General features: G+C 48.5%; 1 protein-coding gene across 1 annotated transcript; it reads right to left on the bottom strand.

Annotated features, from left to right (window-relative positions):
- On the bottom strand, nt 1-24,635 carry VAMP2 (vesicle associated membrane protein 2). Its single transcript, XM_075346692.1, has 5 exons — nt 24,488-24,635; nt 2,799-2,913; nt 2,561-2,719; nt 1,778-1,829; nt 1-1,424 (listed from the first exon to the last, which is right to left on the bottom strand). Coding segments are annotated over exons 1-5 (345 nt in total). The 5' UTR covers nt 24,490-24,635; the 3' UTR covers nt 1-1,407.

Raw genomic sequence — 24,635 nt, 5'->3', positions numbered from 1 at the left:
TTTGTTTTTGGTTAAACAACATTTATTTTAATATTTATGTTGTGGGTGTAGGAGGAGGGGAGGGGAAATTCAGAAGGTGGAGGGTAACAAGGAGAGAGGGGGAGATTTACCCTATTGCCCCTGGACACACTCGCCCCCTCCCTCCTAATGATACACAGGGCAACCAGGCACATGGGGAGGGTTGATGGGATAGGAGTTTGAGGGGCAGTCTCAGGTGGGTATGTGCCTCATTGCCCGGCTGGTTGCAGCTACATAATGGCCGTTCCCATGCAGGGTTTGGATGTCACGGGTGTAAGAAGGTGGGTCCTCGGGGTAAAGGGCGTCCTCTCTTGTTACGGTCATGGGGGGAGGGGGGGGGGGGGGAGTTGGGATTTGACACAGTTACCTTCATGGCATATCTGGCTTACGAGGGGCAGTCCAATTCAGGGATTATACCCCATCGGGTGGAGGGGTATCATGAAGCATCCCCTGCCGCCTCGCAGTGCCACTGTGGTAAGGGGTAAGGCTAGGAAGCTAACCTGCCCTCGCTATAATCTCCTGACCCTCTCCATCTCTCCACCGGCCGATTCTGCCCCCTGCAAGACAGAAAACAAGGGCACGGGAGGGGGAGCGTCGCCCCAATTCTTACACCGTATCCCTCCAGATCGGTGGAAGCAAAAAGGGGGTCTCCCCCTAAGTGCCGACAAGCCGCACGGTGGAGCCTTCTAAGAAATCCAAGGGCCAGGGGTCCAACACTTCAGGCTTTATCTATTGGCATACCGGGTGGGGGGGGGGGGGGAATCTGAGGATTCATATAATATATATATTTTTATTTTATTTTCTCATTTTATTTAATTACACACATACTGTACACACACACACGTAATTCTCCTCCATGAAATCCTCAAAACAAAACAAAAAGGGGGAAAAAAATAAATTAAAAAAAATAAATAATTAACCTTGAGAGGGCAGAGGTTGGGGGGGGGGGGGGGTATACAATGAGACCAGTTTAGGGGGGTAATTGCCCCTCCCTCCCCCCTCGGGGCCGGGCGGGGGTCAGTGTATAAACATCACAGACACACAGCGTCACGGGAAAACGAGGGAACAGAAAAACCTGCACACGGACAAATTAAATATATATATATATATGTATATGTGTGTGTATATATAAGTTAGGGGGGGAGGGGGATCTCCAGTCATCGGGTATTTACATGGGAGAGAGAGCGCGAGAAGGGACGGCTTCTACACAACATGTCCCCGCTTCCCTGTGTTCGGAGGTCAGGGGGGCGGGAGAGGCGGGAAAAAAAAAGTAGGGAATTATGTCGAGTTTTGTCTGGTCCCAGCTGGGGGGGGGTAGAGATGATGATAGATCCGGCGAAGGAGGGGAGAAAAATTAGACAGAGAGACGGGGGGAGAGATACGCGGTCCTTAGGTGCTGAAGTAAACTGGAAGCAAAAAAGAAAAAGAAAAAAGGGGGAGGGGTTGACAAAAAAAAGCAAAGAAAAAGGGGGAAGGGGTTGACAAAAAAGAAACAAAGAAAGGGGATAGGGGTGACAAATATGGCAGAGGAGAGACAGTAGGCAAGGCGGGTGGTGTTATAAGAAAAAGGCATGGAGTGGAGAAAGGTGGGACGAGGGTCCCAGGCGATGAAATGGAAAGGGGGAGGTAATGGGAAGAAGAGAGAGGAAAAAAAAAAAAAAAAAGAGAAAAAGAGGTTAGTACAGTCAGCCATGTATATATCTATATATATACAGCACAGAAGCGGGTATACACACGCCACAACACACCGGACACTCACCAATAATTATGATGAGGATGATAGCGCATATCACTCCCATAATGATCATCATCTGAGGGGAGAAGAACAAAAATGGTGAACGTTAGTAATAGCCAAAAACGACGAACCGTCAATGTGGAGACAAAATGGCAGTACAGTGGGTCATCCGGCACTCAACACCTACGGCTGGCCTAAACTCAATTCAGCACCATCTCAACCTCCATCAAAGGATTTGGCCCAATCTCAATCAGGCAGATCTGGGCAATCTCATGTTTGAGCGAATTGTCTCAATTTTCATCTGGTAGACCAGCTCAATCTGAAACTGGTGGATCATCCCAATCTGAACCCGATGGATTGGGGCAATCTCATTCCGGTGGAGGGGCACAATGTTAATTTGACAGAATCACCCAATTCTGGTAACGAGACATTAGATTTGTCTAATCTATCTAGTAGATCAACCCCATCTCAATCCAGCGGATTGGCCCATTCTCAAAACAGTGTGTAGGTAAAATCTACATCTGGTGGATCGCCCCCCCCCCCCCCCAAAAAAAAAAAACAAAACAATCCAAGTGTCATATCTTTAAAGCGTTTCGGACTAACAGCAAGGACCGATGGAAAATCCAGGTACCATGGTCTTCAGTTGTGGTGAAGGTGGCAGAAGTGGGCATCTAATGTCTAAGAGTTGAACCGAAATTAATCTCTCCACACATTCCCTTGAGCCCATCCTAATCTCTGCCGTAGATTTTGAGGCTATAGTGGTGGTGGCCATAGTTATGAAGGATTAGGGTAGACCTTTATACACACCTTGAGGTTCTTCCACCAGTACTTGCGCTTGAGTTTGGCCGCGCTGGTTTCAAACTGCGAGGCTCCGGCCTGCAGAGCGTCCGCGCGGTCATCCAACTCGGACAGCTTCTGATCTCGTTCCAAAACCTTGTCTACATTTACACGCATAATATCCACCACCTGTAAGGGGGAGAAAACGGACATTGAGCGCACGCTGTCTGTCTTATGGATGGCTGTATTAGATCTTGTACCTACTCACCTCATCGACCTGTGCCTGGGTTTGTTGGAGCCTCCTGTTGCTGGTAAGGTTGGGGGGAGCTGGGGGTGCTCCACCTTCACCGGGGGCAGCGGGGGGACCAGCAGCTGGGGCAGACCTATAAGAGAGAAACGTATGACTACCCCAGAGTACCATGTCCGGTGGGCCTAGCCCTTGAAAATGGCTGCCTCAGAAGATACAGAGTCAACTTTGGAGCCAATCATTAGTCATCAGTGGGGTGAGGTGGGCACCATTGGTGGCACGGAGGTTTGCCGCAGGATCAAAAATAGCCACAGGATTGAGCCTAAAAGGTATAAATAAAGCAGATCCAAATATACGTAATCTGGATTATCTCCCAACATTTACACACAGGGTTATATCTGTCCCGTAAATCCACCAGATGGAATTACTGTATATGGAGGGAACAGCAATGCCTGTCAGGGGCACATCGGAGGAGGACGACTGCCCCAACCTCAGTCCAATGGCGGCCAACAAGGATTTACATACAGGGTCTACACTGATAACATCCGAGTCTGTGTTACCGTAATTATAAAACGGGGATACAGAAGGAAACTACAAAAGAAGGAGGAGGAACCATAAACAACATGAAGAAAAGATGATGATGACAAACGAAAGGGAGGAAAGAAAAAAAAGGGGAGGAAAGAAAAAAAAAAGGGGAGGAAAGAAAAAAAAAAGGGGAGGAAAGAAAAAAAAAAGGGGAGGAAAGAAAAAAAAAAGGGGAGGAAAGAAAAAAAAAAGGGGAGGAAAGAAAAAAAAAGGGGAGGAAAGAAAAAAAAAGGGGAGGAAAGAAAAAAAAAGGGGAGGAAAGAAAAAAAAAGGGGAGGAAAGAAAAAAAAAGGGGAGGAAAGAAAAAAAAAGGGGAGGAAAGAAAAAAAAAGGGGAGGAAAGAAAAAAAAAGGGGAGGAAAGAAAAAAAAAGGGGAGGAAAGAAAAAAAGGGGAGGAATGAAAAGGAAGGAAAAGAAGAAATGAAAGGAATCAAGATGGAAATTACATCAATGATAAAGATGAAAACAATGGGGGAAAAAAAACAGCAAATGAGGAAAAAAAAAAATCAAGCTGAAAAAGAATAAAGAGAGACCACACAAAGGGGGAAAAAAGGATAAAATCAAAAAAGGAATTAAGAATAAAAATAAAATATATATGTTAGAGAAAAGAAAGACAAAAGAAAAAAAAAAAAAAAACTACAAAAAGATGAAGAAAGGAGAAGAGACTATAAAGATGGAAACAACATTAATGATGGAAGAAAAAAAAAAAAAAAAAAAGACAAAAGCCAACTTTCCTTGTTACAATGTGCGTCTCATAGTCCAAAAAAATCCAGTTATCATATAATGAATGCAGCTATGAACAGACGTATGATCTCTCCCTCCGGAGCCGCCTCACCCCTGTGATGTGAGAGGAGAACATCTAGAAATGGCACATTAAAATGTCTCCTCATGAATAAGAACAGAAATATCTGATTTCTATGTCCCTATGACAACACTTCCTGCACACACAGTGTATTACATCATCTGTACAGAAGCATCATTTATGATGAATATGAGAGAAGCGGTCAAACCAGAGCCATGTGATACTTACCGTGCCCATGATAACACTGACTGCGCTCCACAGCACAGAAGCAAGGGATGTTTAATGCTCCTCGCTCCGATGCTGCGGCTGTTTAGTGTTGTCATAGGGATTACAGTACACTTCTCTTTTTTTACGGCTTTTGAGGTGTAGACGCAGCTGGTTTATGGAGGAAACAATTCTTCATGGGAAAAAAGTATGCAAATTAGCTCCCAGAAGGAAGAAACTTATGTCATAATCGACCACTCAGACTCCTGACCTGTTTTTTTTTCCTTCTGGAGGAGAACTAATTTGCAGACTACTACAAATGACAGATTCTGATGCACACAAACCGGAAGTGTTGTCATGGGGACATGAGATAATAATCAATAGGGTAGTGAATAAAAATGGCTGGACTCCCAATTTACTCTCACATTGCTGCATGGTAAAATCAATTTGCCATTTAGGATCCCAGTAAAGCTGAGTGCCGACCTCCACTGGGACCATGATAAACCTTCTTGCGACAATAGATGACAATGACGCATAATTAGGATCATCTCGGCCACAATGAAGGCCGTCACGTCCTTGACTCCACGTATATTATGCGGAGTACATAAATGTCGGCGTGCGTCACTAAAGGGGGGGTGGGGGGGGGGAGCAAAAATATCCTTCATAGTGTAGGATCTGATTCATCTGACTGCAGAGCGGCAAGTGAAGCCATGACGTGAGGAGAAAAGGCAGGACAGCTCCCATACTGGGCTATCACAGCTGCCACCCAACTTTCCTAAACTCCTGAATGGCCTAGAAATACACTTGGCCATCACCCAGCTTTCCTAGAAGCTGACACTACTACTAGAAGGCTTCAGCCTCCGCTAGGCCCTGGCTGCTGTGTGCATTGATCTATTCTGCAGTCTGGAGCTCCCTCTGGTGGCGCAGTCCGTTATTGCGCCGCACAGATCTGAATCAGGAGGACGCGGCGGCAGAAAAAGGAAAATGTAATTTCTAATGAGTCAGGGAAAAAAAAAAAAAAAAAAAATGAACGGATTTGCTGCGTAATGAATAATTTGACTAAAAATTGTCCAGCGGCGGCAATAACGTAAGAGAGGCAGTGTTATAAATAGCAAGTGACGACTACCTGCCTCATTACACGGCCGGCACGGCGACTATCACCTCAGGATATCGGGCACAGTATAATAGCACAATACATTTCAGCTCTTACGTAATATACGGGACGGCGCAAAAGCCAAACGTCAAAAATGTCTCATTTATTTGGATTCTCAAACACTATGTGGTGTTACAAATCCTCAAAAATCTGATTACTAAGGCCACGGTGCGACACCCTCCTCTCCAGGCACCAGTCCGGCTTTAGAAATCTGATTACTAAGGCCACGGTGCGACACCCTCCTCTCCAGGCACCAGTCCGGCTTTAGAAATCTGATTACTAAGGCCACGGTGCGACACCCTCCTCTCCAGGCACCAGTCCGGCTTTAGAAATCTGATTACTAAGGCCACGGTGCGACACCCTCCTCTCCAGGCACCAGTCCGGCTTTAGAAATCTGATTACTAAGGCCACGGTGCGACACGCTCCTCTCCAGGCACCAGTCTGGCTTTAGAAATCTGATTACTAAGGCCACGGTGCGGCACGCTCCTCTCCAGGCACCAGTCCGGCTTTAGAAATCTGATTACTAAGGCCACGGTGCGACACCCTCCTCTCCAGGCACCAGTCCGGCTTTAGAAATCTGATTACTAAGGCCACGGTGCGACACCCTCCTCTCCAGGCACCAGTCCGGCTTTAGAAATCTGATTACTAAGGCCACGGTGCGACACCCTCCTCTCCAGGCACCAGTCCGGCTTTAGAAATCTGATTACTAAGGCCACGGTGCGACACGCTCCTCTCCAGGCACCAGTCTGGCTTTAGAAATCTGATTACTAAGGCCACGGTGCGACACCCTCCTCTCCAGGCACCAGTCCGGCTTTAGAAATCTGATTACTAAGGCCACGGTGCGACACCCTCCTCTCCAGGCAGTGTAGCAGCAGTCCGGCTTTAGAAATCTGATTACTAAGGACACGGTGAGACACGCTCCTCTTCTGGCAGTGTGGCACCAGTCTAGCTTTCAGGCATAAAAAATTTGGTCAGTTTGGGTAGGTTCTACCTACTAATATCTACGTCCCATTTAAGCAATGACGGTTGCTATGGATACTCTGCCTAACAATGGCATTGACAGATAACACATTCCTCGTGACCGGTCAGCCATGAGTTACCCAAGACAGCAGAAAATCGTTGCATTTACACTTAAGGATCGAAGGAGATGTAAACCCAACTTTTCACGATCCCTTTTGCCTTATTAATTAGATTTTTGTAACAGTACTTTTAAGTGGAGAAACCCTTCAAGATGTAGCCATGGAGGAAGCCCGCCTTGACTGGTTATTATTCGGCTCTATGATATCTCTCTAACAAATGAGCCTCTTAAAAGGGGACCTATTGTTTGCCACAAAAAAAGAAAAAAAAAATTATAATATAATATAATATAATATAATATAATATAATATAATATAATATAATATAATATATATATATATATATATATATTTTTTTTTTTTTACCTGGTATAAATGCCACTATTCCCCTGAACCCAGCTACATTTTATTTTTGTACTGTGCCTTTCTGTGACAGACAGTCCTGTGGTGTCTGGCTATAGAAGGCCTTAGTGTTTGGCTGCGCAGACTGCTCCCTGACGTTTTATCATTCCTGCTTAGTGTATATAGTATCTTATGTCTCTCCTCTGCTTGGGGTTTATCCCTTTTTCCCTTTAGGCCCCTGCAGAGTTCCTCACCCTTTCAGCTGTTTCCATCAGCACTTCCCTGTGTGTCCTTAAATAACCTCATTCCCTTCTGGTCTGTGCTGGTGATAGCGCTAACTGCATAGATCCCAAGTGCAAGCAGGCGACTTGCAATCAACTGGAGTAACTTTGTTGTGTGTTGCAGTCCCTCTCCCTGTATCTTCTTGGAAATAAGTTGTTTGTTATCCCCGTGTGTCCTTCAGCTGTTGGTGGGGTTGACGAAGAGCTCATCCCATCCGCTCCCTACCTAGGGCCTATTTCAGGGTCAGCTTAGGGCCGGGTATCCAGCTCGGTGCAAAGATGCAGAACCTATCTAGGGTGGTGAGGGAACCCAGGGCCCAGCGGTAGGCTTGGCCAGAGGTCACCATCTCCCCCTTCCCTAGACACAGGATCTACCTTCCCTTTCACTATGTACTTCCCTGTACCTAGGGTCACATGAAGAGAAGTATCTGCAGCAGATAGGAGGGCTGGTGCCTAGAGAACAAGCACTAATGTAGAGAAGTATCTACAGCACATAGGAGGGCTGGTGCCTAGAGAACAAGCACTAATGTAGAGAAGTATCTGCAGCACATAGGAGGGCTGGTGCCTAGAGAACAAGCACTAATGTAGAGAAGTATCTGCAGCAGATAGGAGGGCTGGTGCCTAGAGAACAAGCACTAATGTAGAGAAGTATCTGCAGCAGATAGGAGGGCAGGTGCCTAGAGAACAAGCAATAATGAAGAGAAGTATTTGCAGCATACAGAAGGGCTGGTGCCTAGAGAACAAGCACTAATGTAGAGAAGTATTTGCAGCAGATAGGAGGGCAGGTGCCTAGAGAACAAGCACTAATGTAGAGAAGTATCTGCAGCACATAGGAGGGCAGGTGCCTAGAGAACAAGCACTAATGAAGAGAAGTATTTTTTAGCATACAGAAGGGCTGGTGCCTAGAGAACAAGCACTAATGTAGAGAAGTATCTGCAGCAGATAGGAGGGCAGGTGCCTAGAGAACAAGCACTAATGTAGAGCAGTATCTGCAGCAGATAGGAGGGCAGGTGCCTAGAGAACAAGCACTAATGTAGAGCAGTATCTGCAGCAGATAGGAGGGCAGGTGCCTAGAGAACAAGCACTAATGTAGAGAAGTATCTGCAGCAGATAGGAGGGCTGGTGCCTAGAGAACAAGCACTAATGTAGAGCAGTATCTGCAGCAGATAGGAGGGCAGGTGCCTAGAGAACAAGCACTAATGTAGAGAAGTATCTGCAGCAGATAGGAGGGCAGGTGCCTAGAGAACAAGCACTAATGTAGAGAAGTATCTGCAGCAGATAGGAGGGCAGGTGCCTAGAGAACAAGCACTAATGTAGAGACGTATCTGCAGCAGATAGGAGGGCAGGTGCCTAGAGAACAAGCACTAATGTAGAGAAGTATCTGCAGCAGATAGGAGGGCTGGTGCCTAGAGAACAAGCACGAATCCTGAATGTTAGCTCTATCATTTGGAAAATTAGGTGACAACCTTATGGCGACCATTACACTTTTCATGGCGGCATAACTAGCTATTTCTGCTGTTTATGACACTGGGAAAGATGTGTGACAACCTCGCTGGGGTCTACATAGACAAAAAGCTGTAGTTTGTTTTCAGGAGATCAATTAAACATCTATTGCGCTGCTTTAGCCCATTATAGCTTCCAAAGAAAACATGGCTGCCAGCCAAGCAGGCTTCGGCCTTCATTGTACAATATGGACCACAGCCCTTTACATATGATCACAGCCCTCATTGAGGCGAGGACCCTATGAGGACATCCGGGCCTCTGCGGCCTTTACACATCCTCGGATTTCATGTCTTCAACTCACCAGACAGCGCGCACACTGGGGGCGGCCATTTTGTGAGCCATCAGCATCTTTGTATTGATTTGCTGATAATGACGGCAGATGTGGAACTGCGACTTATTAATGATCTTGAAGGGTCGGACGTGGCGTATTGACTGCTTGTATTCTCATTAATATTGGTCCAGCCCACACAAAATGGCCGCCAGTAGCCTCTCGTTGCTATGGTGATGGTGAACATGTCTGTTATCACTCAGCTTTCCACACAAAGAAAAACTGAATTAAGAAACATTTCTCGTTTTTTGTAAAATCTGGATGACAGCAAATATGGCCACCGGTATAGCCCAGCCCGAAGTCAGATATGGAGCTGTAATATACTGTATATATGTACATAGATGTAATAAGGACATGGCTGCTGGATCCCGTCTAACAGAGGATTACAGGACACGAACTTAGTGTTTCGCTGCAGTGTGTATTATACACACACAGCTCTGCTACATGTACATTACTCACACACACACAGCTCTGCTACATGTACATTACTCACACACACACAGCTCTGCTACATGTACATTACTCACACACACACACAGCTCTGCTACATGTACATTACTCACACACACACACAGCTCTGCTACATGTGCATTACTCACACACACAGCTCTGCTACATGTGCATTACTCACACACACAGCTCTGCTACATGTGCATTACTCACACACACAGCTCTGCTACATGTGCATTACTCACACACACAGCTCTGCTACATGTGCATTACTCACACACACAGCTCTGCTACATGTGCATTACTCACACACACAGCTCTGCTACATGTGCATTACTCACACACACAGCTCTGCTACATGTGCATTACTCACACACACAGCTCTGCTACATGTGCATTACTCACACACACAGCTCTGCTACATGTGCATTACTCACACACACAGCTCTGCTACATGTGCATTACTCACACACACAGCTCTGCTACATGTGCATTACTCACACACACAGCTCTGCTACATGTGCATTACTCACACACACAGCTCTGCTACATGTGCATTACTCACACACACAGCTCTGCTACATGTGCATTACTCACACACACAGCTCTGCTACATGTGCATTACTCACACACACAGCTCTGCTACATGTGCATTACTCACACACACAGCTCTGCTACATGTACATTACTCACACACACAGCTCTGCTACATGTACATTACTCACACAGCTCTGCTACATGTACATTACTCATACACACACAGCTCTGCTACATGTGCATTACTCACACACACAGCTCTGCTACATGTGCATTACTCACACACACAGCTCTGCTACATGTGCATTACTCACACACACAGCTCTGCTACATGTACATTGCTCACACACACAGCTCTGCTACATGTACATTACTCACACACAGCTCTGCTACATGTGCATTACTCACACACACAGCTCTGCTACATGTGCATTACTCACACACACAGCTCTGCTACATGTGCATTACTCACACACAGCTCTGCTACATGTACATTACTCACACACACAGCTCTGCTACATGTACATTACTCACACACACAGCTCTGCTACATGTACATTACTCACACACACAGCTCTGCTACATGTACATTACTCACACACACAGCTCTGCTACATGTACATTACTGACACACACAGCTCTGCTACATGTACATTACTGACACACACAGCTCTGCTACATGTACATTACTCACACGCACAGCTCTGCTACATGTGCATTACTCACACACACAGCTATGCTACATGTGCATTACTCACACACACAGCTCTGCTACATGTGCATTACTCACACACACAGCTCTGCTACATGTGCATTACTCACACACACAGCTCTGCTACATGTACATTACTCACACACACAGCTCTGCTACATGTACATTACTCACACACACAGCTCTGCTACATGTACATTACTCACACAGCTCTGCTACATGTACATTACTCACACAGCTCTGCTACATGTACATTACTCACACAGCTCTGCTACATGTACATTACTCACACAGCTCTGCTACATGTACATTACTCATACACACACAGCTCTGCTACATGTGCATTACTCACACACACAGCACTGCTACATGTGCATTACTCATACACACACAGCTCTGCTACATGTAAATTACTCATACACACACAGCTCTGCTACATGTACATTTACACTTGAGCCTAGGACACACGGTGAGTAAAACTGGACGAGTGGAATGCAATAAAAGATGGCATTCCCCTTGACCAATGTTACTTATCAGGCAGTTCCCATCTGAGATTTTTTTCTCAGGTGGAATCTCAAAGAGAACGCCATTGCCGCATTCACTCGCACCGATACAAGTCTATGGGTGTGAGTGAAACACTGCACTGCACTTGGGTGACATCCAAGTGCAGTGCAAAATACGCACAGGCTGACAATGCAGGAGATTTAGAGATCACTCTCTCCCTCTCCTCCGCAGCTGTGATCTGATCGCAGGATTGGATCACAGTATAATGACCCTCGTCACGCTCGCAGCAGAGCAGGAGCCGAGGGTCATTAGCAGAGTCGCTCGGGTGGCCCCAGCCTTATACACATACACTAGACATGACCACATCTTGCAGTTCTTGGGGGCTGAATGGCGGCTGCAGGATCTGAGCTGCTGAAGGATCTTCTACTCTAGATCAGTCACATGACCTGAAAGGTCCTTGAGGTATTGGGGTGTAAGGTCCCTCAGCTCCTGCAGCCTCCGTGCAGCTCCCGGCATCTTCCTCTCCTCCTCTGCCTCGATCACATATGTCAGTGAGCGGCAGAAGAAGAGGGCAGAACCTTTAAAGAACATGTCCTCCCTCTCTCCCATGATGCCACATACAGGGCGGGGGGGGGGGGGGGGGGGGGGAGGGAGGTGTGTAGCTCGTCACTCATCATCAACCTGAAAGCCCCCAATTCTCCCCGCATATCTATAACTGTGTGCCGTACTGTCCCTGTACGCCCCTACACAGCCCCCAATCCCCTCCGTCCAGCTGTATAATGGTGTCAGGCGGTGTCAATGGTGTGAAGAGGAGCCCTTTCTACAACTGTGACCGCGCTGACACTGATTCACTATTCATACCGATATGCAGCATTGTGGGAAAATGCCGCACAGTAAGAACCTTTCAGATATTAGAAGGGTTTATATTTTATCAATTAACAAAATGTAAAATAAATGAACAAAAAATAAAATATAAATCCCCTCAGTATTCGGTGGCCGCCCGTCGCCCCTGTCCTCAGTATTCAGTGACCGCCCATCACATTCATCACTTCTTGTCAATTGTGTGCAGTTTTTGAAGGCACTCGACAGTAGATTTTTCCAAACATCTTTGAGAACCGGCCCCAGATCTTCTTTGGGTATCACTAGTGCAGATCCTTCTGTCTCTTGATCCCATACAGATGGGATCATATGAGACCAGGCCTCTGCGGGGAGCCAGACCAGGCCTCTGCGGGGAGCCAGACCAGGCCTCTGCGGGGAGCCAGACCAGGCCTCTGCGGGGAGCCAGACCAGGCCTCTGCGGGGAGCCAGACCAGGCCTCTGCGGGGAGCCAGACCAGGCCTCTGCGGGGAGCCAGACCAGGCCTCTGCGGGGAGCCAGACCAGGCCTCTGCGGGGAGCCAGACCAGGCCTCTGCGGGGAGCCAGACCAGGCCTCTGCGGGGAGCCAGACCAGGCCTCTGCGGGGAGCCAGACCAGGCCTCTGCGGGGAGCCAGACCAGGCCTCTGCGGGGAGCCAGACCAGGCCTCTGCGGGGAGCCAGACCAGGCCTCTGCGGGGAGCCAGACCAGGCCTCTGCGGGGAGCCAGACCAGGCCTCTGCGGGGAGCCAGACCAGGCCTCTGCGGGGAGCCAGACCAGGCCTCTGCGGGGAGCCAGACCATCACCAGCAGGACTCCTTGATGAAAAAGTATGTCTGTGTTTCTCAGCATAGAGAACACCAAGAAATGGACAACTTTGAGAACGGTAGACAGAATGGTTGGCTAACAAAACAGTGCACAAGATGGAAGGCACATCATGCTTACTTGCTGCCGAAATCAGAAAATGTCCAGCAATGCCAGCAACTCAGAATGGACAGTGACCAGTGGAACCAGCTGCACCCATCTACTGTTCGAAGAAGTGTGGTCAGAAATGGTGGAGCTGAGGGCAAAAACCAGACCTTCGTACATGGAAGCAATAACAAGAGGCTCAACTATGAATGAAAACATAGGAATTGGGTGTAGAAAAATAACAGGACCAGCTAGACCATCTACTGTTTGGAGAAGTCTGGCCAGAAATGGTCTTCATGGAAGAACTGAGGGCATAAACCAGACCTACATGGAAGCAATGCCAAGAGACTCAACTATGAATGAAAACATAAGAATTGGGTGTAGAAATATCACAGGACCAGCTAGACCATCTACTGTTCGAGGAAATCTAGTCTTCATGGTAGTGAGACTTCAAGAAATGGTCTTCATGGTAGTGAGGGCAAAAAAAACAGACCTTCTACAAGGAAGCAAGGCCAAGAGACTCAACTATGACTGAAAACATAGGAATTGGGTGTAGAAAGAAGATAGGAGCTCTGGACTAATGAGTCAAAATGTGAAGGCAGCTTGTTCTTCGAAGAGTGGCCAAATATTGAGGGTCTACAGGAACACTGAAACCCGGTGAAGACTCCTGCAAGTTTGAGGCTGCACTTCAGCAAATGGAGTTAAAGATTTGGCCAGAATTAATGGTGTCCTCAATGCTGAGAAATGCAGGCAGATACTTATCTATCACGTTATACCATCAGAGAAGGGTCTGATTGGCTCCAAACTTATTCTGCAGACGGAAAGTAACACCAAAAATACAAACAATGTCGTCACTGTCATTAATAGCTAAGAGGAGTACTGGCGCCCCCCCCCCCCGTCTCAGAGCCCTGAACCGGCCCCAAGAGAGCCCTGAACCGGCCTCCCCCCCCCCCCCCCGCCTCAGAGCCCTGAACCGGCCCCAAGAGAGCCCCTGAACCGGCACCAAGAGAGCCCCTGAACCGGCCCCAAGAGAGCCCCTGAACCGGCCCCAAGAGAGCCCCTGAACCGGCCCCAAGAGAGCCCCTGAACCGGCCCCAAGAGAGCCCCTGAACCGGCCCCAAGAGAGCCCCTGAACCGGCCCCAAGAGAGCCCCTGAACCGGCCCCAAGAGAGCCCTGAACCGGCCCCCCCATCCGCCTCAGAGCCCTGAACCGGCCTCCCCCCCCCCATCCGCCTCAGAGCCCTGAACCGGCCCCCCCATCACATCCCGTCTGTCTGGAATCCCATGAAGACACAAAAAGATCGATGGTCAGATCGGTGGCACCAGACTCATACACAGAAGATCAGGGGTCAGTTCTCCAAGATGTTTGGAACAACCTTCAAAACCTGTGTGCAAGTGACCAAGAAAAACTGATGAAGGCGACCAAATAATGATTAATAATATAATTTACTTTTTTCTTTTATTCATTTTGTTAATTGATAAAAATAAAATTATTAATACTTCTATATTGGGAAGCTGTCCTAGTTTGCAGCATTTTTCCACAACTGTGATGTGCGTGTAACACTACTCACTGATCCTCAGTACTATATCCATCTCTCTCTCTCCATTCAAGTTGATACACATATATATATATATATATATATATATATATATATTATATAATTATTATTATATACATACACACATATATACACACACGTGCAGTGAGCTGGGATCAGTGTTTACGACACATCTATAGAGTGGTCTCCATATAAATAGGGGGCTGCAGGCGTAACACAGGACTCTTGTGCCGAATTAAGGACACAAATATGTCATTATCTATTTTTTTTATTACCTTTTTGTGTTTATTTTTATGCAATTATTTCCTAACACTAAACCTAACCCATCCCTAACGCCATCACTGTCCCAAACCCCCTGTCCTAACCTTAACCCTGCTCCAATCCCTAACACTAAGCTTAGTCCAAGGCATAGACCTCTTACCTTAGCCCTGACCCTACTCTTAAAGGGAATCTGTCACCTGCTTTTTGCTTCCCCATCTGAAAGCAGCATAATGTAGAGACAGAGACCCTGATTCCAGCGATGTGTCACTTATTGAACTGTTTGCTGTCATTTTGATAAAATCAATGTTTTCTCTGCAGCAGATCTAGAAGTTATACAGAGCTCATGAATATGCTGGACTACCTGCAGCCCGCCAAGTAGTCCTGTAATGATAATCTACTTCTGATTAAACAGTGACTTTATCAAAACTACACTAAACAGCCCAGTAAGTGACACATCACTGGAATCAGGATCTCTGTCTCTAGATCATGCTGCTCTCAGATTAGGTGGCAAAAACCTGGTGACAGATTCCCTTTAACTTTAATCCAAATGATAATCTTAAAGGGTGCTTTACACACTGCGACATTGAGCGCGATAGCACCTGCCCCCGTCGTTCGCACAACATTTGGTGATTGCTGCCGTAGCGAACATTATGGCTACGGCAGCGTAACACACACATACCTTTTCAGCGACGCCGCTGTGACCGCCGAACAATCCCTCCCTCAAGGGGGAGGTGCGTTCGGCGTCACAGTGACGTCACTAAGCGGCTGCCCAATAGCAGAGGAGGGGCGGAGATGAGCGTCCGGAACATGCCGCCCACCTCCTTTTTTCCGCATTGTCGGTGGACGCAGGTAAGGAGATGTTCGTCGATCCTGCGGTGTCACACACAGCGATGTGTGCTGCCACAGGAACGACGAACAACCAGCGGCATGCACCCCCACCGATATTATGAAAAGGAGCGACGGGTCAACGATCAACAATTTTCTGACGTTTTTGCGATCGTTGATCGTCGCTCCTTGGTGTCACACGCTGCAATGTCGCTAACGGTGCCGGATGTGCGTCACTAACGACGTGACTCCGACGATATATCGTTAGCTATGTTCCAGCGTGTAAAGCACCCTTAACCCTTACCTTAGCCCTGACCTTACTCTTAACCCTAACCATAGTCCTAATTCTAACCTCAGGCCAAGTCATAATCCTAACTCTTACCTTAGCTCTGACCTTACTCCCAACCTTAGGCCAAGTCATAATACTAACTCTTACCTTTACCATTAGGGGAGGTGCCTGGGCAACACCTTTACTTAGTCAGTGTCCTGCCTGTCTCATTAGTTGTCAGGTCGCTTTATTTCTGTGTCCATCACCCTCTACCTGCCTTCCCATACCTATCTGTCCCTGCCATGGCCACCATACCTGTCCGTACCCACCTGCCTGTCTGCCTCAGCTATCCCGCCTGTACCTGTGTCTACCCTGAGTCCGTCTCCTGCCCTGGAGGTCAGCTGCCACAGTCCCGGTAACTACCCTGGGCGTAGTACCTGGTGTCCGCCTCATGGTGGCCGCTTAGTTAAGCCCCCTCCCACTAAGGGGTAAGCCCAGGTCCCCCCTGTGGTCCAGTGGATCCACTAATCCCGTTCGCTGCCCCTACACCATCCAGTGGACATTAAATGCACTTTTTATAGATGAGTGACAACGGGCTGTAGTTGGGAGCATTGGACAGAAGCGTGCAAAGGTTTTAGGCAGGTGTGCAAAAAATGCTGCAAAGTAAGGACATTCCCAAAAATAGAAGTGACAATAGTTCATTTTTATCAATTAAGAAAATGTAAAGCGAAAGAAGAAACGAGAATTGTAAATCCCATCAGAATTTGGTGACCAACAATTATTTATCAAGGAACTCGGGAAGGTGGGGGGGGGGGTTGTTCCAAACTTCTTGAAGCCCTCGCCCCCGATCTTCTGAGTATGAGGCATGTGCGGATCCTCCTGTGTCTTGATTCCAGTTGGGATGATGAGAGATCCAGGCTCTGCGCGGGGGACGGCGCCGGCTCTGCGCGGGGGACGGCGCCGGCTCTGCGCGGGGGACGGCGCCGGCTCTGCGCGGGGGACGGCGCCGGCTCTGCGCGGGGGACGGCGCCGGCTCTGCGCGGGGGACGGCGCCGGCTCTGCGCGGGGGACGGCGCCGGCTCTGCGCGGGGGACGGCGCCGGCTCTGCGCGGGGGACGGCTCCTTCTTATTGATACGTCTCATCTGCTGCATTAAGTTTCCTGGGCTTACCACTGCATCAACGGTCCTCAACGTTCGCCATTTCTTGGTGTCCTCAATGCTGATAAATCCATGAAGATGCTTATCCGTCATGTAAAACCATCTTAGAGGCGTCTGTAGACCGACAATGCCAAACATCCAGCCAATGTGATTAAGAGTGAGGATTCCCGGAGGCGATGACCCGGCCCCTGCAGAGCCCGAATCTCACATCACAGAAGGATCCCCACAAGTGACATCCACAGATCTGGGGCCGGTTCTCCCAAGAAGTTTGGGACATCCTTCTGCTGAGTTCCTTCAAAAACTGTAAACAAGTGACAAGTACCTCGAAGAAGTGATGGCGGTCATCAAATACTGATGTGATTTACATTTCTCTTAATTGATTCTCTTTGCATTTTGTTCATTGATTAACAAACTATTAACACTTATAAAAAAAAAAATCCTTACTTCAAAGCATTTTTACACTACTGCCTGAAATATTTACACAGTATTGTATATAGATGTAACAGGGTAGCATAACAGAGGACCAAGGCTCCTAAACTGGCCCTCAGGCTAGGGTGGCCCTAGTTGTCGTTGATCCCAGAGATACATCTGATGGTGAGGATGTCTGGGCCGCCTTCCTACCCCTGCTCCTGACCAGCCCTGATTTAGTACCCCCCTCTCCCTACCTTGTGAGGGCGGGGGCCGGGACAGGAGCATGTAAACACCAACAGTGATAGACAAATAGGGAAAACCAAAACTCTATCACACAGCACACTCACACAAGAGTAATCAGACAAGTGATAAGGAGAAAAACTAAACAAAAGAAAAAAAAAAAAGAAGGGACGGTAATCCAAGCAACACGCCGTAAATCGCCAGACTGGAAAACAACAGCACACGGACTGGTGTACCAGAAAGCTATAGTCGGCGTAGGAAGACAAATTCCTCCATCTTAAAAAGGCATAACTGTGATAGATCTCCCGCAACATGCGATCAAAAAAAGATAACCAGCAGGCTAGCAGAAATGTAGCAGCGCAGAGACCGTGTAGCCGCCGAGCCCTGTTAAAGTGGATTGTAAGTGTATTGCGCTGTAGTAACTATGTATATGGTAATGTAAAGTGTAATCTGTTATGCGTTATTAATGTGTGGTAACCTGTATAAGGCAGATAAGCTTTAGGGTAGAACAGAAAATGTAATAGAAATAGCAGAGTGGAGAATGTTAAGTAGGATGTAGTGTAAGGTAAAATATAGGAATGTTATGTAGATAGATTGTTAGTAATAGATATAGCAGTATCAGATACTTTCTGGGTACAGAGGGAGCTGAGGAGGGGGGAGACGGCCAGGGGGTTGGTTATAGAGACAGGTATGTAGAGCAGAAGCGTCGGAGAACCCGATGGTATCCTCCAAGGGTCCGGAGCCTACGGCTCACCTCGAGACGGCCTTAGAGGAGTCCCAGGACTAAACAGATGTGCCCAAGAGAGAGTTCCTCGGGACAGGAGCCAAGTGACTAGAAGCCATCTGAGACAGTGAGAGGACTAAGCAAAGGCGTGGAGAGAAGATCAGGGGGAAGCAGAGGCATAGGCTGGACAGCTGGAGGACTAGGCCCCAGTCAGCGGGACAGGCCAGACGGAGTACCTCAGGAAACAGCAGCTAAGAGTGGCCATGTCTCTCAGGATGGTGGAAAAATGAATAAACTGTTTACATGTATTGTGCCAAGAGTTCACCAGTGTCCTGTGTCTATCTACTACATCCAAGATGGCGACCGGCTGCGGGATAATGAACGCTGCCCTGAAGAGTACATTAAGTGTCCAACACCCTGCCTGAAGCAGTCTGCAAGCACCGACAAAGCAGTGCGCAGACTTCATGGCCCGGCATCCGCACTTTCCTTCAGTTGGGTGCACTGTGTATAGATGGGGACATTAGGGCGTAGTCGGGTGCACTGTGTATAGATGGGGACATTAGGGCGTAGTCGGGTGCACTGTGTATAGATGGGCGACATTAGGCCATAGTCGGGCGCACTGTATATAGATGGGGACATTAGGCCGTAGTCGGGCGCACTGTATATAGATGGGGACATTAGGCCGTAGTCGGGCGCACTGTATATAGATGGGGACATTAGGCCATAGTCGGGTGCACTGTATATAGATGGGGACATTAGGCCGTAGTCGGGCGCACTGTATATAGATGGGGACATTAGGCCGTAGTCGGGCGCACTGTATATAGATGGGGACATTAGGCCGTAGTCGGGCGCACTGTATATAGATGGGGACATTAGGCCGTAGTCGGGTGCACTGTATATAGATGGGGACATTAGGCCGTAGTCGGGTGCACTGTATATAGATGGGGACATTAGGCCGTAGTCGGGTGCACTGTATATAGATGGGGACATTAGGCCGTAGTCGGGTGCACTGTGTATAGATGGGTGACATTAGGCCGTAGTCAGGCGCACTGTATATAGATGGGCGACATTAGGCCGTAGTCGGGCGCACTGTATATAGATGGGGACATTAGGCCGTAGTCGGGCGCACTGTATATAGATGGGGACATTAGGCCGTAGTCGGGCGCACTGTATATAGATGGGGACATTAGGCCGTAGTCGGGCGCACTGTATATAGATGGGGACATTAGGCCGTAGTCGGGCGCACTGTATATAGATGGGGACATTAGGCCATAGTCGGGCGCACTGTATATAGATGGGGACATTAGGCCGTAGTCGGGCGCACTGTATATAGATGGGGACATTAGGCCGTAGTCGGGCGCACTGTATATAGATGGGGACATTAGGCCGTAGTCGGGTGCACTGTATATAGATGGGGACATTAGGCCATAGTTGGGTGCACTGTATATAGATGGGGACATTAGGCCATAGTTGGGTGCACTGTATATAGATGGGGACATTAGGCTGTAGTCGGGCGCACTGTATATAGATGGGGACATTAGGCCGTAGTCGGGTGCACTGTATATAGATGGAGACATTAGTTTTTCAACACTTACCACCTCCTTCACCCACCTCTGCCCCCTCCGATCTCCCTCATCTCCGCAGGAGACTTTGCCGAACATTTCAAAATCAAGACCGACCAAATCAGAAGCACAACCCTCCATATAACAGACCACTGCCCGTCCTCAATCTTCCTCCCACCATCGGTGAAGGAGAGCTTACTCATCTTCTCTCCGAACCACACCTCCCCACTGGTGAACTTGACCCCATCCCACATCCTCCAAACCTCACCACCTCGCTCTTCCCGCCTGTAGCCCATCAGTTGAACTCATAATTAACTTATGGGACCTTCTATTCTTCACACATGCATGATGGGGCCATTATGCGGACATCCCACCTATCCTGAAGAAGTTATCCCTCAACCCGACCTTTACATCCAGCTATCGCCACATATCACTTCTCCAGTTCACCTCGAAACTGCTCGAGCAACACGTTCATGCCATTATGAGGACATGTATACCAGGATGGGGCCATTATGGGAACATGTATATCAGGATGGGGACATCTATATCCCGCGACCCGACCTTTACATCCAGCTATTGCCCCATATCACTGCTCTGGTTCACCTCCAGACTCCTCGAGCAGCAAGTCCATGTTGAACGTTCCTCCCACCCCTCATCTAAGTCACTCTGGCTTCAGTCCCCACCACTCAACCAAAACTGCCCTGACCAAAATTATTAATGACTGACTTACTGCCAAAGACAAGTTAATTCTCCACACTCCTCTTTCTAGACCTGTCCTCAGTCTTCGACAAAGTCGACCACTCCCTCATACTACAGATTTTTTTCTTTCCTCAAAATCAAAGACTTTGTCCTCTTCTGGATCTCCTCATACCTTTCTAATAGCACATTACCCACACAACCGCCGCCTCCTCCCACCCTCTCTCTGTTGGTGTCCCTCAAGGCTCCGTCCTGGGACCCTTACTCTTCTCCATCTATACCTTTGGCCTGGGACATCTCAAAGTCCCATTGCTTCCAGTACCACCTGTTCGTTGATGAACTCAGGTCTACCTCTCTGGTCCAGATGTCACCACTTTGCTGTCCAGAATCCCGGAGTATCTATCGGCCATATCCTCCTTCTCCTCTCGCTTTCTAAAGCTCAATGTGGACAAAACCAAACTCATCATCGTTCCTCCATTTCACCTAACACCCCTACCCAATCTATCACAATAAATTGCATCGGACCACCTCCTGCCACCTCCAACTCAAAATTTTTTTCTTTCCAAAACCTTGAATCTACTAAAATACAGATATATGCCCTCGTCATCTCCCACCTTGACTACTGCAATATCCTCCTCTGTGACTTTCCTGCTGTTGCAGCTCTCCGGTCTGTCCTTTAAGTCTGCTGCCCGATTACTCTTCTCACTACTCCACCACTTCTCCCCTCCAATATCCCTTCAATGGTTCCCAATTCCCCAGACTATTCAATTCAAAATGATAACACTGACCTACAAAGCCGTCCATAATCTGTCTCCTCCATATATCTCTGAACTAATCTTCCGATATTTTCTCACATGAAATCTACGGTCCTCCCAAGACCTCCTGCTCTTCTTCATATTCGTACGTTCCTTAACTAATCTCCTCCAAGACTTCTCTCGAGTATCCGCTGTCGTACGGTGCACCAACCTGTCCAATTATCCATCACATTCAGAACTTTCACATAGAACCTGAAAACCCATCTCTTCAAGCTACAGCCTGCCGTGACACTGCGGCCACCTCACCACCACCAGGAGCTGTCGCCTCACCATCACCATAGTTGGGTGACATTAGGCTGTAGTTGGGTGCAGTGTATACAGATGGTGATATTAGGCTGTAGTTGGGTGCAGTGTATACAGATGGTGATATTAGGCTGTAGTTGGGTGCAGTGTATACAGATGGTGATATTAGGCTGTAGTTGGGCGCACTGCAGAGACGTAACAATCGCGGTCACAGCGATCGCAACCACCGGCCCCTGGGTACAGGGGCCCACCAGCCCCAGTGCCTTTTTCAGCTGGATGTGAGCGGCCGCCGATTAAGGCTATGACGATTCACTGCCCCCTACGCCCATAATCCAAGCCATGGGGAGCAGAGAATATGCCAACACCCGGCAGCTGACTGTGCCGTAAAGTGGGCACGCCGTGCATGACAGTGACCTTGCGGCATACCATCATTGGAGAAGGACACCGGGGGAGCCAGGAGAAGGCGAGTATAATCGGTTATTTTGTTTACTGTGTGCGGCGACCGGAGGTATAATATGTACCAGGCTGGGGCCCGCTATGGGGATATATACACCACGATGGATCCATGATGGGGATATATACACCACGATGGATCCATGATGGGGATATATACACCACGATGGATCCATGATGGGGATATATACACCACGATGGATCCATGATGGGGATATATACACCACGATGGATCCATGATGGGGATATATACACCACGATGGATCCATGATGGGGATATATACACCACGATGGATCCATGATGGGGATATATACACCACGATGGATCCATGATGGGGATATATACACCACGATGGATCCATGATGGGGATATATACACCATGATGGGGATATATACACCACGATGGAGATATATACACCACGATGGATCCATGATGGGGATATATATACACCACGATGGATCCATGATGGTGATATATACACCACGATGGAGATATATACACCACGATGGATCCATGATGGGGATATATATACACCACGATGGATCCATGATGGTGATATATACACCACGATGGATCCATGATGGGGATATATATACCACGATGGATCCATGATGGGGATATATATACCACGATGGATCCATGATGGGGATATATATACCACGATGGATCCATGATGGGGATATATATACCACGATGGATCCATGATGGGGATATATATACCACGATGGATCCATAATGGCGATATATTCCAGGATATAGCTATGATGAGGTCATACACCCAGATGGGAGACATATTTACCAGGAAGTGGCCCAGGATGGGGGAAATTAGTACAGAACGGGGGTCAGTACCACACAATGAAGTGGGGAAGGGGGGGGGGGGTGGACGACGCATATATCTTTATAGGATTTAGAACACTACAACGGCCCATACATCTGACCAACATGTGGGGGGCCCAGGGTCAAACTCTGCACTGGGGCCCATCAGACAACAGTTACGCCTCAGGTGCACGCTGGATAGTCGGGTGCACTGTATATAGATGGTAATGTTAGTGCCAACCCGGTGTCTTTGCCTGTGTTGCACTGTCGGTCACATGTCCGTGTGTCACACAGGGTGCAGTGCACGTCCAGCGTTGTACATTGCAGTTACATCGCAGTGCGCGTCCAGTGCTGTACATCGCAGTGCAATAGCAGTGTGTGGCAGTGGCTGCTGTGGGCCTGCAGTGTCGTGCAGTGTTGCATATTATAGTGTGTGTCCAGTGTTGTAGATTGCATTGTGTGGCAGTGGCTGCTGTGGGCCTGCAGTGTCATGCAGTGTTGCATATTATAGTGTGTGTCCAGTGCTGTAGATTGCAGTGTGTGGCAGTGGCTGCTGTGGGCCTGCAGTGTCATGCAGTGTTGCATATTATAGTGTGTGTCCAGTGCTGTAGATTGCAGTGTGTGGCAGTGGCTGCTGTGGGCCTGCAGTGTCATGCAGTGTTGCCTATTCTAGTGTGTGGCAGTGCTGTAAATCGCAGTGTGGCAGTGTGTGCTGTGGGCCTGCAGTGTCGTGCAGTGTTGCATATTATAGTGTGTGGCAGTGCTGTAGATTGCAGTGTGTGGCAGTGTGCTGTGGGCCTGCAGTGTCGTGCAGTGTTGCATATTATAGTGTGTGGCAGTGCTGTAGATTGCAGTGTGTGGCAGTGTGCTGTGGGCCTGCAGTGTCATGCAGTGTTGCATATTATAGTGAGTGGCAGTGCTGTAGATTGCAGTGTGTGGCAGTGTGCTGTGGGCCTGCAGTGTCGTGCAGTGTTGCCTATTCTAGTGTGTGGCAGTGCTGTAGATTGCAGTGTGTGGCAGTGGCTGCTGTGGGCCTGCAGTGTCATGCAGTGTTGCCTATTCTAGTGTGTGGCAGTGAGCGCTGTGGGCCTGCAGTGTCGTGCAGTGATTGGGTGTCACGCGGCCCCCTGGCTGCTCTGGGTGTGGGTGACGGCAGCAGATTGCAGTGGGGTCGCACATCTTTGTGGCTGCAGTGTGCTGTGGCGTGTCCCGCCTGCATTGGCCGGCGCTGGGGGGATATATACAGTATTGCATATATACACGGCTGTGGATGCAGTGTGCGCTCTGCAGTGGGTGACACTCGGCAGATTGCGGTGGGTGCAGGGCACGGGTCTGGCTCCGCCAGTGTGTGGATGGATGCGGCAGCGCACACTGTGCGGGTGCGTGCGCCCCTGTATGCCGGGTGCGGGGCTCGGGGGGATGGGGAAGGACACTCACATCTTGCAGGTCGCTTGCTCTGGTGCTGCTGCAGTTCCTTCTTCACCAGCTTCTGACAAAAGATGGCTCTCAATGACGTCAGCAACATCCGGGGCTTTACAGAGGGGGAGGGGGCGGGGAGGGGATGACGGAGGGGGATGGGCGGAGG

The sequence above is a fragment of the Anomaloglossus baeobatrachus genome, chromosome 4 (genome assembly GCF_048569485.1).
Source record: "Anomaloglossus baeobatrachus isolate aAnoBae1 chromosome 4, aAnoBae1.hap1, whole genome shotgun sequence".
Lineage (NCBI taxonomy): Eukaryota > Metazoa > Chordata > Amphibia > Anura > Aromobatidae > Anomaloglossus > Anomaloglossus baeobatrachus.
Note: the sequence above shows the minus strand (reverse complement) of the source record. Positions and strands in the feature narration are given on the sequence as shown.

What these genes read in the sequence shown, in the direction of transcription:
- VAMP2 (XM_075346692.1), bottom strand. An exon ending in CCCAGGCACAGGTCGATGAG is followed by an intron (nt 2,720 to 2,798) that starts GTGAGTAGGTAC and finishes TCCCCCTTACAG; the next exon opens with GTGGTGGATATTATGCGTGT. An exon ending in ACTGGTGGAAGAACCTCAAG is followed by an intron (nt 1,830 to 2,560) that starts GTGTGTATAAAG and finishes TTCTCCCCTCAG; the next exon opens with ATGATGATCATTATGGGAGT.